The sequence below is a fragment of the Dipodomys spectabilis genome, unplaced genomic scaffold (genome assembly GCF_019054845.1).
Source record: "Dipodomys spectabilis isolate Male_0828 unplaced genomic scaffold, ASM1905484v1 ptg000003l, whole genome shotgun sequence".
Classification (NCBI taxonomy): Eukaryota; Metazoa; Chordata; class Mammalia; order Rodentia; family Heteromyidae; genus Dipodomys; species Dipodomys spectabilis.
This window is the reverse complement of record NW_024870680.1, coordinates 14,967,740-14,983,032: the sequence shown is the minus strand read 5'-3', so window position 1 is coordinate 14,983,032 and position 15,293 is coordinate 14,967,740. Positions and strand designations below refer to the sequence as shown.

Here is a 15,293-nt window from a genome sequence, read left to right as displayed (position 1 = left end):
ATTGGATTCTAAGGATATTTTTTAAGTAGATATTGAAACAATGCACTAATATTGTAAGGAAAATACAAATTTCACTCGCTTTCGTTAAAGTAAGCACAAACCTTTTAAAGCTACAAAACTGGTCAATGCACAATAATAAACACATAAAAAAAGTAGCAACCCAAAGTAAAGCTGCAAGAGAAGAATGACTGCATATAGCTCCTATTCAAAATAAGAAAGAAAAATTCTCAAATGCAATCTTTTAACTTCTAATTTTGCCACTGCAATTACTGTTACGTAGCTATGACCTCTGATTGAGCAAATACACAAAAATTTCTAGCAATAATATTACTAGCTCAAAGAAGTCCAAGATGTTATATATCTGTTTTCTTATTAATTATGGGACACTATGGAATGATGTTTAAAATTGTGTGTGTGTGTGTATGTGTGTGTGTATAATAAACCAATCTATAAAGACAATTTCAATCAGAGAGCACCAACTGTTAGTCACCAATGCTCCACAGAAAATTCAGTCACTTAAAAGATGAAAGGCATTATTAAGTCTTTGGGAAAAAGAAAAAGACCATTACTTGTTTCATTTCCCATTTTAAATTTTTCTTAGAAATAAAGTGTAATGTGTTAGCAACAAACTAAGTCAGTCACAGAATCCAGATATGATTCAAATAAATACGATTAATAAAAAAGTGCACGCTATGGTTCTCTGTCTTCCTCTATAGAGAGAGAATGGCTAGAATAGGGAAGCAGAGAAAAGCTGGCTAGTAGAAGCTTTTAATAGCCTCAACAGAATCCATGGAGAATTTGGAAAACTTGGTAAGAGTTAAATGCAGGTTATTTTAGAGAAATCTCAGATCAGATCAAATTAAATGAAAAAAATATTCCTTTAGTCATAATAATTATGAGATAGCTTACGGATAACAGAATAGTAAGAAAGTCTTGAAAAGGATTCATAATTGGACCTGAAAGACAATTTCTGGGGTGAAAAACCTGCATCATAGAAATAAGCCAAATATTGATATACTTCTGACCCGGTTGGTCTGTGATAAAGTTTACTATGATAAAACTTATTTTTACATGCCAGTAAGGAAAACAAGCACAAGACAAGAACATGCAGCTAAGCTAAAAGTTGAAAGGAGATTAGAGATGCATAATTCCCCCCCCCCCACTCACTTGTGATATCATAAACAACAACTGCCACAGTGGAGTCACGAATGTAGCTAGGAATCAAGCTCCTGAACCGCTCTTGACCTGCAGTGTCCCATAATTGCAACCGTACCTAACAACAAAATCAGTCAAACAAGCAAAAAAATAAGAAAGGTCAACCCATTACAATATACCTACTTGTGATATCGTAAACTACTACAGCTGCAGCAGAATCACGGATGTAACTGGGAATGAGGCTACGGAAACGTTCCTGACCCGCAGTATCCCACAGCTGCAGCCTGATCTGTGGGATGGGAAAAAACAAATAAAAAAAAAAAAAAAACAAAACCAAAAAAACAAACAATAAAAAAACCCTAATGCTTAAAAAAAAAAAAAAAAAACTAAATAAAAGAGAGACAATGTCCTTTGTAAAGGAGAAAGATGAGTAGTAGGAAGACAACTCAAGTAAAAGGTTTGCAGGGAAGGATGAAAATTACTCTTTTCAATGGATGAAAAACTCTTTTTTTTTTTGGGTCCGGTCATGGGGTCTGAACTCTGGGCCTGGGTGCTGTCCCTCAGCTCTTCAGCTCAAGGTTAGCGCTCTACCACTTGAGCCACAACGCCACTTCCAGCTTTTTTCTTTTTGCTTATGTGGTGCTGAGGAATCGAACCCAGGGCCTCAGGCATGCAAGGCAAGCGCTCTACCACTGAGCCACCTTCCCAGCCCCAAAAAACTCTTTTCAAAAGGAAACAATATTAAAAATTTGCTTGCCCTGAAGGTAAATGACTGAAAAATGTTATTGTAAAAGATTTCAGAAAATCAGAAACAGGGTTACTTTTTTCTCCTTGTAACTACTTTGAATCCATGTCTTCCAGAAGACAAAAAGCAGACTCTTGATATTCACACACTGAGCAAGGAACTAAGGTAAATCAGAATAAAGATATTAATATTTCTTTTTTCTGTCAGTCATGGGGCTTGAACTCAAGGCCTGGGTGCTGTCCCGGAGTTTTTTCCTTCAAGGCTAGTGCTCTACCACTTTGAGCCACAGCGTCACTTCCAATTTTTCTGGTGGTTAAGTGGAGATAAGAGACTCATGAACTTTTCTGCCTGGGCTGATTGTGAACCCCAATCCTCAGATCTCAGCCTCTTTAGTAGCTTGGATTACAGGCGTGAGCCACTGATGAGGACTAGGAATATTTCTTTGAAAACCTCTCTGAAGCTAAAATCAGTCTTCTTTGTTGGTCATTGACTACTATGTTTATGTTTCTATTAAAATTTTCTTCCTGAACATAATAGATAATACAACAAAATGTGAAAATATTTTTTGTAATCTTACACAAATTTCACATATCACATGACAGAACAAAACCTGAAAACAAGTATCAAGTTCTCTTACCATTGTAAAGCAGTTTCCATACTTTAAGAAATGGTAGTACATATGAAAACAAAATATGTATTTAAAAATTCACACATTTAAGAAATAAATTTGGAAATATAATGGTGCCTTTTGGGTACAGGTTCCAAAAGAATACATTTAAATTATTTACTGTTTATGTGACAGAAATCTCTTCAAGGAGTAATGCAATTGAATACAGAATTAATTTAAAGTTAACACTCAAAATGATAAAAATAAAAGCACACTTTCTCCACTTATTAACATTGGCACAAATCCTATTCTGACAAATATTTGAATTCACAAATATATAACTATATATTTGAATTCACAAATATATAATATTCAAATAAAATGTTCCTTTTTGGTGTTGCTAATGTTTAAACCCACAGATCAGATCAAATTAAATGAGAAAGTAGATATTCCTTTAGTCATAATAATTATGAGATAGCTTATGGATAATAGAATATTAAGAAAGTCTTGAAAAGGATTCATAATTAGACCTGATAAGACAATTTGGGGGGGAGGGGGGAGGGAACCTGGCATCGTAGAAATAAAGCCAAATATTGATATCCTTCTGCACTTACTAGGTAGATGGGGGGGGGGGGGAACTTGGCATCATAGAAATAAAGTCAAATATTGATATCCTTCTGCACTTACTAGGCAGATGTCCTAACCCACTCATATCCCCTCACCCAAATGAAGTCTTTCAAACTGCATCAAGAACAGCACTCAAAAGATTTTTAATGTAGTTCTAATTTCTTCATGAAAATTTTTAAAATTTAACTTTTAAACTTATCTGTTGTCATTTTTCCAAATCATGGTGGTAAGTTTTGTTTAACAAAACAAGAGACATCAGGATTTTAGTAAAAAAAAAAAAAAAAAAAACACAAACCCTTGGCTTTCTCTCCCACTTTGGACCTCACTTAGAGATTAAAAATAATAATAATAATAATAGTACTAAGAACAAGTAACTTACTCTGCAATAACAGTTTTCCAAAAGATCTAACTTCAGTAACAAAAAACGTACTTCTGAAGATGACAATCATGGATTATAGCTTTGACCAGTTTTTGAACCTGAATTATTGCATAAAATTGTACACCAAAATATTACTCACTGTTCGATCCTCTAAGTACATTGTTTTTGATAAAAAGTCAATGCCAATAGTTGCCTGTAGAATGAAACAAAATAGGAGTTAACAAAAATAATAGTTTTATGATAGCCACAAGTTTAGAGTACAAATGGGATTTATGAATATGGAAGAAATAATGAATGAATACATATACATAGTCAAGTAAAAATGACAATATTTTCAGTGATAATGGCTTTGATGTACTAAACACTTGCTATTCCATGTTAGAAATTGTTTCAGGATCTTTACTTGATCATATGTGAATTGTAACTACAACATTCCTAAAGGGTAACCTTTTCCCCCTAAAGGGTAAATTATTTTCATCCCTGTTTTTCTCTTTTTTTTTTTTTTTTTTTTTTGGGGGTCCTGTTGTGGAGCCTGAACTCTGGGCCTGGGCGCTGTCCCTCAGCTCTTCAGCTCAAGGCTAGCGCTCTACCATTTGAGCCACAGCGCCACTTCTGGCTTTTTTCGTTTTGCTTATGTGGTACTAAGAAATCGAACCCAGGGCCTCTGGCATGCAAGGTAAGCGCTCTACCACTGAGCCACCTTTCCCAGCCCCCCTGTTTTTCTCATTTTGCAGATAACAAGACAATGAGATATACAGTTTACATATTTGTATCTGAATATTGAAATTTTGTGTTTTTTTAGATTTCTCAGTGCTTCCCAGTCAGAATGGTTTTAGTTGCTCAGTAACAATTTTATAAATATTGCTGATGCAAACTGTTATTCTGTCTAGGTCACTTGTCCTAGTGTTTATTGGACATAAGTCTCAAGGACTTTCCTGCCTGGGCTAGCTTTGAATCATGATTCTCAGATCTCAGCCTCCTGAGTAGCCACTGGCTACTCAGGCGTGAGCCACTGGTGCCTAGCTATCCCCATTATCTTTTCACATGATGGGTTTAATGTTGATTGATAGGAGTTACCTAAATCAATTATCTCATTTGATATACAAAAAGTCAATTTTCTATCAGGCATTGGTGGTCCATGCTGGTAATCCTAGCTACTCAGGAGGCCGAGATCTGAGTATCACTATTCAAACCAGCCCAGGCAGCAAAGTCTGTGAGACTCTTATCTCCAATTAACCAGCAAAAAGCCAGAAATGGAGCTGTGGCAAATGGCACAAGACAGTACCTAGGCCTTGAATTTTGGCAAAAGATTGAGTTCTGGCCCCAGGACTGGAAGAAGAAGAGAAGAAAGAAGGAGGAGGAGGAACAAGAAGGAAGAAGAAAGAAGAAGGAGGAAGAAGAGGAAGAAGGAGGAGGAGGAAGGAGGAAGAGAAGGGAGGAGGAGGAGGGAGGAGAAAGGAAGAGGAAGGAGGAGGAGGAGGAGAAAGAGGAAGAGAAGGAGGATGAAGGAAGGAAGAAGAGGAGGAGGAGGAAGAGGAGAAAGAGGAGGAGGAGGAGGAGGAGGAAGAGTTTACTAAATAAAACTCTACACAGAATTTACCAAGCTGAGTTATTTGGCTATCCCAAAGGACACTTTTCACAAGAAAAGGTTGGACAGATACATCTTTCCTGTTAATTCTTAATTTCAGAATAAGTAGAATGATTAGCTATCACTCAGTGCAAATGAGATTCTCATTTTGGCTTCTTCCAACAGAGAATTTTGCAAAATTGATGGACTATATCCATTTTCATAATGGAGTCTTTTAAAGTCTAAGAGTTTTAATAAAGTTCAATTTACCAATTCCTTTCTTTAAGGATCATGTTTTTGAATTTTTTTTTCCAGCCCAAATCTTATTTGTATTTTATGTTTTAGGTCTTTATGAGAATCCAGGAAAGAGAACACTAAAGGGAAGGAAAGAACAGGGAAGGGCTGACTAAGGAAGAAGAGTTAAAGAGAGTAGCTGGGCAGGGCCAAGAGTTAGCTTGAAAGCCATAAGATGGGTAGGGCTTCCTGAAGCAAACTTGGCAGGTTCTCTAGCTGTTCGGCCTACTTATTTCATGGAACATATTTCCTTCCCAGAGAAGGCAATCAATTCTCCCCAAATTCATAATCTCTAGCCTCATACTACCTCCAACTTATATAAAGCTCAATGAGGGTAAAATTAAGGACAAATCTCTCTCAAAAAAAATTTCTTTTCATTTTACATGCTTTTGATTTTATGTAAAAAATTATTTTTAAGTCAAGAGCACAAAGATGTTTTCCTTTAAAATTTCTTCTAAAAATCCTAATATTTAAGATTATAATCTACTTTTAATTTTTGTATATGGAATAAAAAGCCTAAATTTATATTTTCACAAGTGGATATCCAATTTGTCTAACATCATAAAAAAGGACTGCTTTTAACTGAATTGATTTGGCATTTTTATCAAAATCAACTTCATAAATGTAGAATTTAGCTGTGTTTTCTTTTTGTATTCAGCTCAATATTTTCTAATTTCCCTTGTGATTTAATCCTTCACATTCATTATTTAGAAGTGAATTACAGAATTCTACCTACTTGTGAATTTCCCAAATTTGATTATGCTAGTAATTTCTAATTTCATTACTCATTTATTCTTGACTTCAAGTGTAGATCAAAATATTAAAGAAAACAACACCTGTAGGTATTCTTTATGAGGGAATATTTTTTTATTACTTCTAATTCCCTACCTGATGATTTTTTTTGGGGGGGAGGGGGGGTTGGTCGAGAGGCTTGAACTCTGGGCCTGGGCACTGTCCCTCAGCTCTTCAGCTCAAAGCTAGTGCTCTACCACTTGAGCCACAGCGCCACCTCCAGTTTTCTGAGTGGTTTATTGGAGAAAAGAGTCTCACAGACTTTCCTGCCCAGACTGGCTTTGTCAGATCTCAGCCTCCAGAGTAGCTAGGATTATAGGCTTGAGCCACTGGCACCTGGCACCTGATAATTTTAAAGAATCTTTCAATAGAGTTTGAAAGACAACAAAATTGAGTAAGACTGAAGATCAATGGGTAAAAATCATTTCTACTAAGTATTGTACAGCATTTTACAGATATTATAATCTTGTTCTTATATCCATTACTACAGGTATATAAGCTTTTTAAATACTTGGAGAATTATTTGTAACAAAACACAACTAATAACTTGGCAACAACAAAATACCTGATAGGTGTTGTCAAAACTGTCATACATGAATCTGGTGATCAAAGATGTCTTTCCAACTGAAATGAAAAGAAAAAGAGATTTGCTCAGTGAAAAATGTCACTGGGTTCTTAGGCAATTCTACAGAAAATTTAAAACTAAATGCAATAGAAAAATATCTGCAGGGGGGCGGGGGAAGGCTGGGAAGGGATGGGAAGGGGAAACAAAGGAGGAGGCTACAATGCTTGATAAGAAATGTACTCATTATCTTGCCCATCTAATTGTAACCGCTCTATACAGTATTTTCACAATAAAAAATAAATAAAAAAAGAAAACTGAAAAAAAAAATATCTGCAGTGGTAATTAAAAATTATCTAGCACCAAGTTTGCCAACTTAATTTTTTCTAAACACACACAATAATATCTTGAGATTAATAAGAATACAGGTAAAGTAGTTAAGAGCTATGTTGGTTGCTTACACCTGTAATCAGAAGGCTGAGACTGAGGATCATAGTTCAAGGCCAGTTTGGGCAAGAAGGTCTATGTGACTCTTACTTTCAATTAAGCACCAAAAAAGCCAGAAGTAGAGCTATGGCTCAAGTGGTAGAGTACTAGCTTTGAACAAAACAAAACTCAGGACAGCTCCTAGGTCCTGAGTTCAAGCCCCAGGATTGACTGATTCTCCCCCCCATTCTGCGCTCTCTCTCTCTCTCTCTCTCTCTCTCTCTCTCTCTCTCACACACACACACACACACAAATTGAGGAAAATAAAGACCGAATAGAGGAAAACAAATATATTGATTCACAAGAGGACAAGCAGACACTTATTTGGACCCTGACAAAAGAGAGGAATGAAGGGAACAATCATTTAAAGCACTAGGTTACAGCCAGGCACTGGTAGCTCACACCGGTATTCCTAGCTACTCAGGAGGCTGCGATTTTGAGGATTGCTATTCAAAGCCAGCCAGAGCAAGAAAATCCATGAACTCTTGTCTCCAATTAACCACCAAAAAAAAGCAAAGTGGTAGAGTGCTAACCCTGAGCAAAAGGACTCAGAGACAGTGCCCAAGCCCTGAGTTCAAGCTCCACAATGGACAACAAAAACAAACAAAAAATCCTAGACTAGGGCTGGGAAGGTGGCTCAGTGGTAGAGCGCTTGCCTTGCATGCCTGAGGCCCTGAGTTCGATTCCTCAGCACCACATAAACAAAAAGAAAAAAGCCGGAGTGGCGCTGTGGCTCAAGTGGTAGAGCGCTAGCCTTGAGCTGAAGAGCTGAGGGACAGTGCCCAGGCTAAGAGAGATGTGAGAGGTTGTTTACAAACTTACTGCAGAATCAGATCAGATCTTTTCAATTGTCTGTCTCAAAGATCAATAATTTTATTTATCAGTGTTTTTAGGGAAATAAGCAAAAGGTCAAAAATAAACACTTGTAATTTCCTTACTAATGAATACATTCCCAAAAGCAAATATATTATATCTAATTATTTTTCTAGTTTCCAATAGCTTGACAGGCTCAATAAAACAAATACAAAAAAATCCCATCAATTACAAAGAGAATGGGTAAATAGATATCTTTTAAAAAATTGAGAGAATAAAAACCATACCCAGATATTCATATTATACAATGATTAAGATTTTATTTCAATCAATTTTTAGAGACTAGATCCTGGGCTTTACATGTCCCTCTTTTCATGTACGATATGAAAACCTGAAGAAACCCAGGTGTGGTGGCTCATGCTTGTAATCCTAGACACTTGGGAGGCAGAGAGAAGATGACAGAAGACCAGTCTGTGCAAGGGTTAATAAGACATCTTGTCTCAAAATAAAGCTAAATGGGGAGGTATATAACCTGCAATCCCAGCTACTTGGGATGTGGAAGTTAAGAATTTCACAGTCAGAAGATGACCAGGGCAAAAGCACAAGATTCTGAGTTTAATCAGTACTGATCTCCTCACCCAAAATGAAATAAAATAAACAGCAAAGAAAACGAAGAAAAATTTGGTCTCATGCAGAAGGTCAAAATACAAAAATCATTACATTTCTAGACTAGAGGCAAACAAATATAAATTTTCTAATTCTTTATTTCCAAAATAAAATAAAATTAATGTCGAAAATGAACTTTACAATTTTGGTGGGGGGTTGGGGGGAGAGTGGGGAGGATTGGATTGGGGGGGGAAGGCTGGGAAGGGATGGGAAGGGGAAACAAAGGAGGAGGCTACAATGCTTGATAAGAAATGTACTCGTTATCTTGCCCATGTAATTGTAACCCCTCTGTACAATATTTTCACAATAAAAATTAAATTAAATTAAATTAAGAAGACATACAAGACATCTAAATTGAATATAACATACCACTCGGCATAGTGAAAAATTAAGAAAATCTAACTAAAGGATACACCAGGGCTGGGAAGGTGGCTCAGTGGTAGAGTGCATACATGAGGCTCTGGGTTTGATTCCTCAGCACCCCATAAGCAGAAAAAGCTGGAAGTGGTGCTTTGGTTCAAGTGGTAGAGTGCTAGCTGGAAGTGGTGCTTTGGTTCAAGTGGTAGAGTGCTAGCCTTGAGCCGAAGAGCTGAGGGACAGCACCCAGGCCCAGAAGTTCAGGCCCCATGACCGACAAAAAAAAAAAAAAAACACCACCATACAGCTAGTAAGAAGAATCAGTGTTAAACTGTTAACTTTCCCCAAATGACATACCCACACAGTCCTACTCACAATCCCAACATTGATTTTAAACAATCTTGACAACAATACAAAAATCTTAAGAAGCTACAGTATCCAGCCTCAAAACTGACCATGAAAATACAGGTTTCTAAACAATGTGGTATTGGCTTAATGATAGAAAAAGATTGATGGAACAGATCATAGTCCAGAAATAGATTTTTTTTTAAATGTTTTGGGGCTGGGAATGAGGCTTAATGGTAGAGTGCTTGCCTAGCATGCATGAAGCCCTGGGTTTGATTCCCCAGTACCACATAAATAGAAAAAGCCGAAAATAGTGCTGTGGCTCAAGTGATAGAGTGTTAGCCTTAAGTACAGAGAGGCTCAGGGACAGTGCCCTGGCCCTGAGTTCAAGCTCCAGGACTGGGGAAAAAAAAGTTTTGGCAGTTGAATAAAACATCTGTCCTCAAGACCAAAACTATTTTCCCTGTCCCTAAAAGTGCCAGAGAACAGACAATTCTCATATTTTCTTTTGCATTAGCATCTCAAGAATACTATTAAAAAGTTATTTTTATAACTTGTGGGATGGGGAGGTGAAGGGGGAAGTGGAGAAAAGCAAAGGAAGGGGTGACACTCTCCAAAAAGAATTATACTCATAGTGGGTGCCAGTGGCTCATGCCTGTTATCCTAGCTACTCAATCAACGGCTGAGATCTCAGGACTACGATTCGAAGCCAGCCTGGGCAGGAAAGTCCATGAGACTCTTATTATTAACCCCCATAAAACCAGCATTTTTTTAAACTGTTTTTTGTCAGTCATAGGGCTTGAACCCTGGACCTGGGTGCTGTCCCTGACCTCTTTTGCTCAAGGCTAGCACTCTACCACTTTGAGCCCAAAGCATCACTTCCAGTTTTCTGGTGGTTAACTGGAGATATCATGGACTTTCTAGCCCATGCTGGCTTCGAATCCCAATCCTCCAATCTCAGCCTCCTAAGTAGCTGCGATTATAGGGGTGAGCCAGCTGAATTGTAATTTCTTTCTGCCAACTTTTGTTTAGGGAAGAGCTTTGAGCCAAGTGCAATGGCATGTGCCTATAATTGTAGCACTCAAGAGTCCGGGGCAGCAGGATTTCAAGTTCAAAGCCAACCTGAAGTATATAATAAAACTGTAACAAGAAGGAGTGAAAAGGAAAAGGACAAGGAGAAGAGCATCACTTGCAATAAAGTAACATGGGGATAAAAATGAAAATATAGTGGTATGGTGGTATACATCTGTAATCACAGCACTTTGAGGGGCAACAGGGAGAGATCTTACCTGTGCTTATCTACCTCAACAACAATATAGAAAATACAGTTAAAAGGTAACAAAAGGGCCTGTAATTTCAGCACTTGGGAGTCTGAAGGAGGATGATCAATAGTTTGGGTCACAAAGTAGTAAAAATGCTATGTCAAAAAGCAAAACAAAACAAAACAAAAAAAAGAGTGGGTATCATGGTTAGATTAGAGTTCTTTTCACATTATTTATAATATGCATAAATAGTTTTTGAGTTTTTAATTTCACAGCTACTGTGGCCTTAAATAACATGATTCCATAATTACACTATACTTCTTCATAGAAAACTCATTTCCAAACATAAAGAACCCCAGTCAAAACATTAAAAAAAAAATCAGAGAGAGCTGGCATATAGATCAGTGGCAAGAGTGTCTGTTTGATATATGAGGCCCTGGGCCAGATCCTCACATCACACACACTAATCAAATTCCAACACAGAAAAATTCTACAAAATAGGTGACCATTAGTCATCAACACAGTCAAGGTCATCTAAAACAAGAAATGTCTGACCAATAGTCATAGTCAAAGAGCTTATGATGACAGGACTTGATATAATTAAGATATCTGATAGGAATTGGGAAAGGAAAGGTAACTAAATAAACCGGGCTAAGTAAAGTAAGTCAAGATCAGACACACATACGGAATATGTTTTCTCTCATAAGCAGAAGTTAGATCTAAAATACAGTAGGGCATGATAAATTCTACAGGACTTTAGACATTCACAAACCAAAGGAGGATACTCTTAGGAGAGAATACAAACGTACAATGCCTATGTGCATTTGATCATGTAGAATAGTATTTATGGAAATGAACTCCACAAAATGGAAACAAGAAGTTTTTTTCTTTGTTAAAAGATAAAAAATAGGGGCTGGGAAGGTGGCTCAGTGGCAGAGCGCTTGCCTTGCATGCCTGAGGCCCTGGGTTCGATTCCTCAGCACCACATAAACAAAGAGAAAAAAGCTGGAAGTGGCGCTGTGGCTCAAGTGGTAGAGCACTAGCCTTGAGCTGAAGAGCTGAGGGACAGCGCCCAGGCCCAAAGTTCAGGCCCCATGACCGGACCCCCCCCCCCCCCAAAAAAAAGATAACAAATAAAGCTATGGGGCTGGGAAGGTGGCTCAGGGGTAGAGCACTTGCCTTGCATGCCTGAGGCCCTGGGTTCGATTCCTCAGCACCACATAAGCAAAAAGAAAAAAAAGCTGGAAGTGGTGCTGTGGCTCAAGTGGTAGAGCTCTAGCCTTGAGCTGAAGAGCTGAGGGACAGTGCCCAGCCCCAGAGTTCAGGCTCCACGACCGGCCCAAAAAATAAATAAATAAATAAAGCTATCAAAATAAAGTATAATTTTAAGTATATTATTGGTCATCAATTTTGAAAATACACTAATGAAATATATTAGTAATAGGGGAGATGGAACAGTTTTATGTGAAACTAGAGGTCTCAGTTCTTCTGTAAAGGCAAAATAATTGAAACAATAAAGTTTATTTAAAAATTCAGTATTTGGGCTGGGAAGGTGGCTCAATGGTAGAGGGCTTGCCTTGCATGCCTGAGGCCCTGGGTTCGATTCCTCAGCACCACATAAGCAGAAAAAAAAAAGCCGGAAGTGGCGCTGTGGCTCAAGTGGTAGAGTGCTAGCCTTGCGCTGAAGAGCCGAGGGACAGTGCCCAGGCCCAGAGTTCAGGACCCACGACCGGACCCAAAATAAATAAATAAAACAAAAATTCAATATTCAAGCTGGCACTGGTGGTTCACACCTGTAAAACTAGCCATGTAGGAAGCTAAAATCTGAGGATCAGGGCAAAGTCAGCCCAGGCAGGGAGAGTCTATGTGACTCTTTTCTCCAATTAACCAGCAAAATGCTGAAAGTGGAGGTATTACTATGTAAAGCAATTACATTTTGTCATTAAAACAGGAGTACAGAAGGCTGGGATATATTCAGCTGTAGTATGTTAGGTTTAGGCCCTAGGGTTGACCTCCATCATTGCCTAAACAAACTAACAAATATATAAATATAAGGAATTTTTTGAGTGTTTTATTTCCAATTCAGTATTAGTAGGGTTACTAGAAAATAAGAACATTCATACTCCATGAGTGGGAGAACCAGGACACCACTTTTTGGGCTACTTGGTAGCATTTATCAAAAATAGTAAACATTGGGGCTGGGAAGGTGGCTCAGTGGTAGAGTGCTTGCCTTGCATGCATGAGGCCCTGGGTTTGATTCCTCAGCATCATATAAGCAGAAAAAGCCAAAAGTGGCACCGTGGCTCATGTGGTAGAGCGCTAGCCTTGAGCTGAAGAGGTGATGGACAGCGCCTAGGCCCAGAGTTCAGGCCCCACAACCGACTTAAAAAAAAAAAAAAAGTAAACATTAGCCATCATTACAGGTAGCTCACACCTATAATCATAGCTACTCAGGAGGCTGAGATCTGAGGATTGCAGTTCAAAGCCAGCCTGGGCAGGAAAATTTGTGAGACCCATCTCTAACCACCAAAAAGCTGGAAGTGATCTAATCATATAAAATATATGAAAAAATATATGAAATAATATTTTTCAAAATAACTCCAGGAAATGGAATCAAGAGGTATTTTATCTTGTTCATTTATCTATCTTTGGAGGGGGCGGTGGACACAGAAATGGAGGGATAAAGGGTACTGTTCACTTTTGGTTCAAAACTACTCTGTGTTTGATTTCTACCTTATAGGAAACAAAGGACCCATCTATTAGATGTAATAATTATGATATATTAGGTCCACAATATTATACTTCTTGCTACAAAAACCTTGTTGTTGTTTTTAAGGGGGGATGGTGGAATGAAATTTTGATATGTAGCTCATGGCTGAGAACTTGCTATGCAGCACAAACTGGCTTTGAACTCTTAATCCTCCTGCCTCTGCATCCCAAGTACTAGGACTATAAATAGGCACATGTTACCATACCCAGCAGTAAAAATACTGTAATGTGTTTGTACATTTGTACATTATATATACACACATATATACATAATTTGCAAATATGTATACATGTGTATATAAGGAAAAAGCTAATTATATTACTCCAATTTTGCTAAAGCAAAAATATATTCATCATCCACAACCAAGAAAAACATTGTCTATAGTTGAAACAATTTCAAAATCCAATTTCTTGTGTGTGTGTGTGTGTGTGTGTGTGTATGTGTTACAAGAGATTGAACTAAAAGCTAGGCAAGCCTTGTACTATTTAAGCCATGACCCAGCCCTTTTGTTTTATATAATGGGTTTTGTTTGTTTGTTTGTTTTTGGTAGGTCATGGGGCTTGAACTCTGGGCCTGGCACTGTCCCTGAGCTCTTCAGCTCAAGGTGAGCCCTGAGTAGCTACGATTACAGGTGTGAGCCACCAGCGCCAGGCTATCTTACATTTTTGATACAGAATTTTGGCCTCTATGTCTCAATCTTCCTGCCTCAGCTTTCATAGTAAAAAAGCCATCTTTTTGTTTTATATTTTGTTTTTAATCTAGAGTCCTGCTATCTTCTGCTAGATGGCCTCTTAAGTCTCAATCATTCTGCCTCAGCCTCCAGAGTAAAATTTCCAAACAATTTCTATAGTAAATATATACAAGTAGTTGGGTGCTGGTGGCTCATGCATATAATCCTACTCAGGAGGCTGAGATCTGAAGCTCTTGGTTCGAAGCCAGCCCAGACAGGAAAGTCCATGAAATTCTTATCTCCAATGAACTACTCAGAAAAAAACAGAAATGGAGCTGTGGCTCAAGTGGTAGAGTGTTAGCCTTGGGACAGAGCCCAGGCCCTTAGTTCAAGCCCTAGGACTAGCAAAAAAATAAAATATACACACATATGTGTGTATATACACTGGAGATAGTAGTGCATACCTCTAATTCCAGCATTAAAGAAGGTGAGGATTCAAAATGATTGTGAATTAAACAAGTGTTAGCCTGGACTAGCCACACAGTCATCTTGAGGAAACAAAAAGGAATGAATGAATGAATGAATGAATGCTAGAAGAAAAGTTCTCTCAGTAAAATTAAGTAGGAATATGAGAACTACAAAATACTGGCAGAAAAAGTAGTTAAATCATCACTGATTCTTTTTGAAACTTAAATATGTACTCTCTTAAAAGAAATTAAAACTAGGGGGAGGATGGGAGGGAGGATGGGAAGGGATGGGAAGGGGAAACAAAGGAGGAGGCTACAATGCTTGATAAGAAATGTACTCATTAGGGCTGGGAAGATGGCTCAGTGGCAGAGCACTTGCCTTGCATGCCTGAGGCCCTGGGTTCGATTCCTCAGCACCACATAAGCAAAAAGAAAAAAGCCAGAAGTGGCACTGTGGCTCAAGTAGAAGAGTGCTAGCCTTGAAGTGAAGAGCTGAGGGACAGCACCCAGGCCCAGAGTTCAAGCCCCACAACCAGACCCAAAAAAAAAAAAAGAAGAAGCAGCGGCAGCATGGGACCATCACTCAGTAGTAAAGCACTGGCTTTGCATGTAAAATCCTGAGTTTGATGCCAGGCACCAGTGGCAGAAAGCTTTTAAGTTCAAGGCTAGCATATGAGCAATACAGTGAGACTTTGTCTCAAAAGAAAAGGAAATTTCAACTTAGTAAAC

General features: G+C 38.1%; 1 protein-coding gene across 2 annotated transcripts in view; it reads right to left on the bottom strand.

Moving 5' to 3' along the window:
• Positions 1-15,293, bottom strand: part of Rab6a (RAB6A, member RAS oncogene family) — a 58,965-nt gene that overhangs the window by 20,162 nt on the left and 23,510 nt on the right. The window contains exons 2-4 of one of the 2 annotated variants that reach the window (XM_042687651.1): positions 6,732-6,790; positions 3,653-3,706; positions 1,339-1,444 (exon numbers count right to left, since the gene is read on the bottom strand). In XM_042687651.1, the coding sequence (XP_042543585.1) occupies positions 1,339-1,444; positions 3,653-3,706; positions 6,732-6,790 (219 nt within the window). Of the gene's footprint in view, positions 1-1,167; positions 1,274-1,338; positions 1,445-3,652; positions 3,707-6,731; positions 6,791-15,293 lie in introns of both variants that reach the window. The other variant, XM_042687643.1, reaches the window with a different exon arrangement.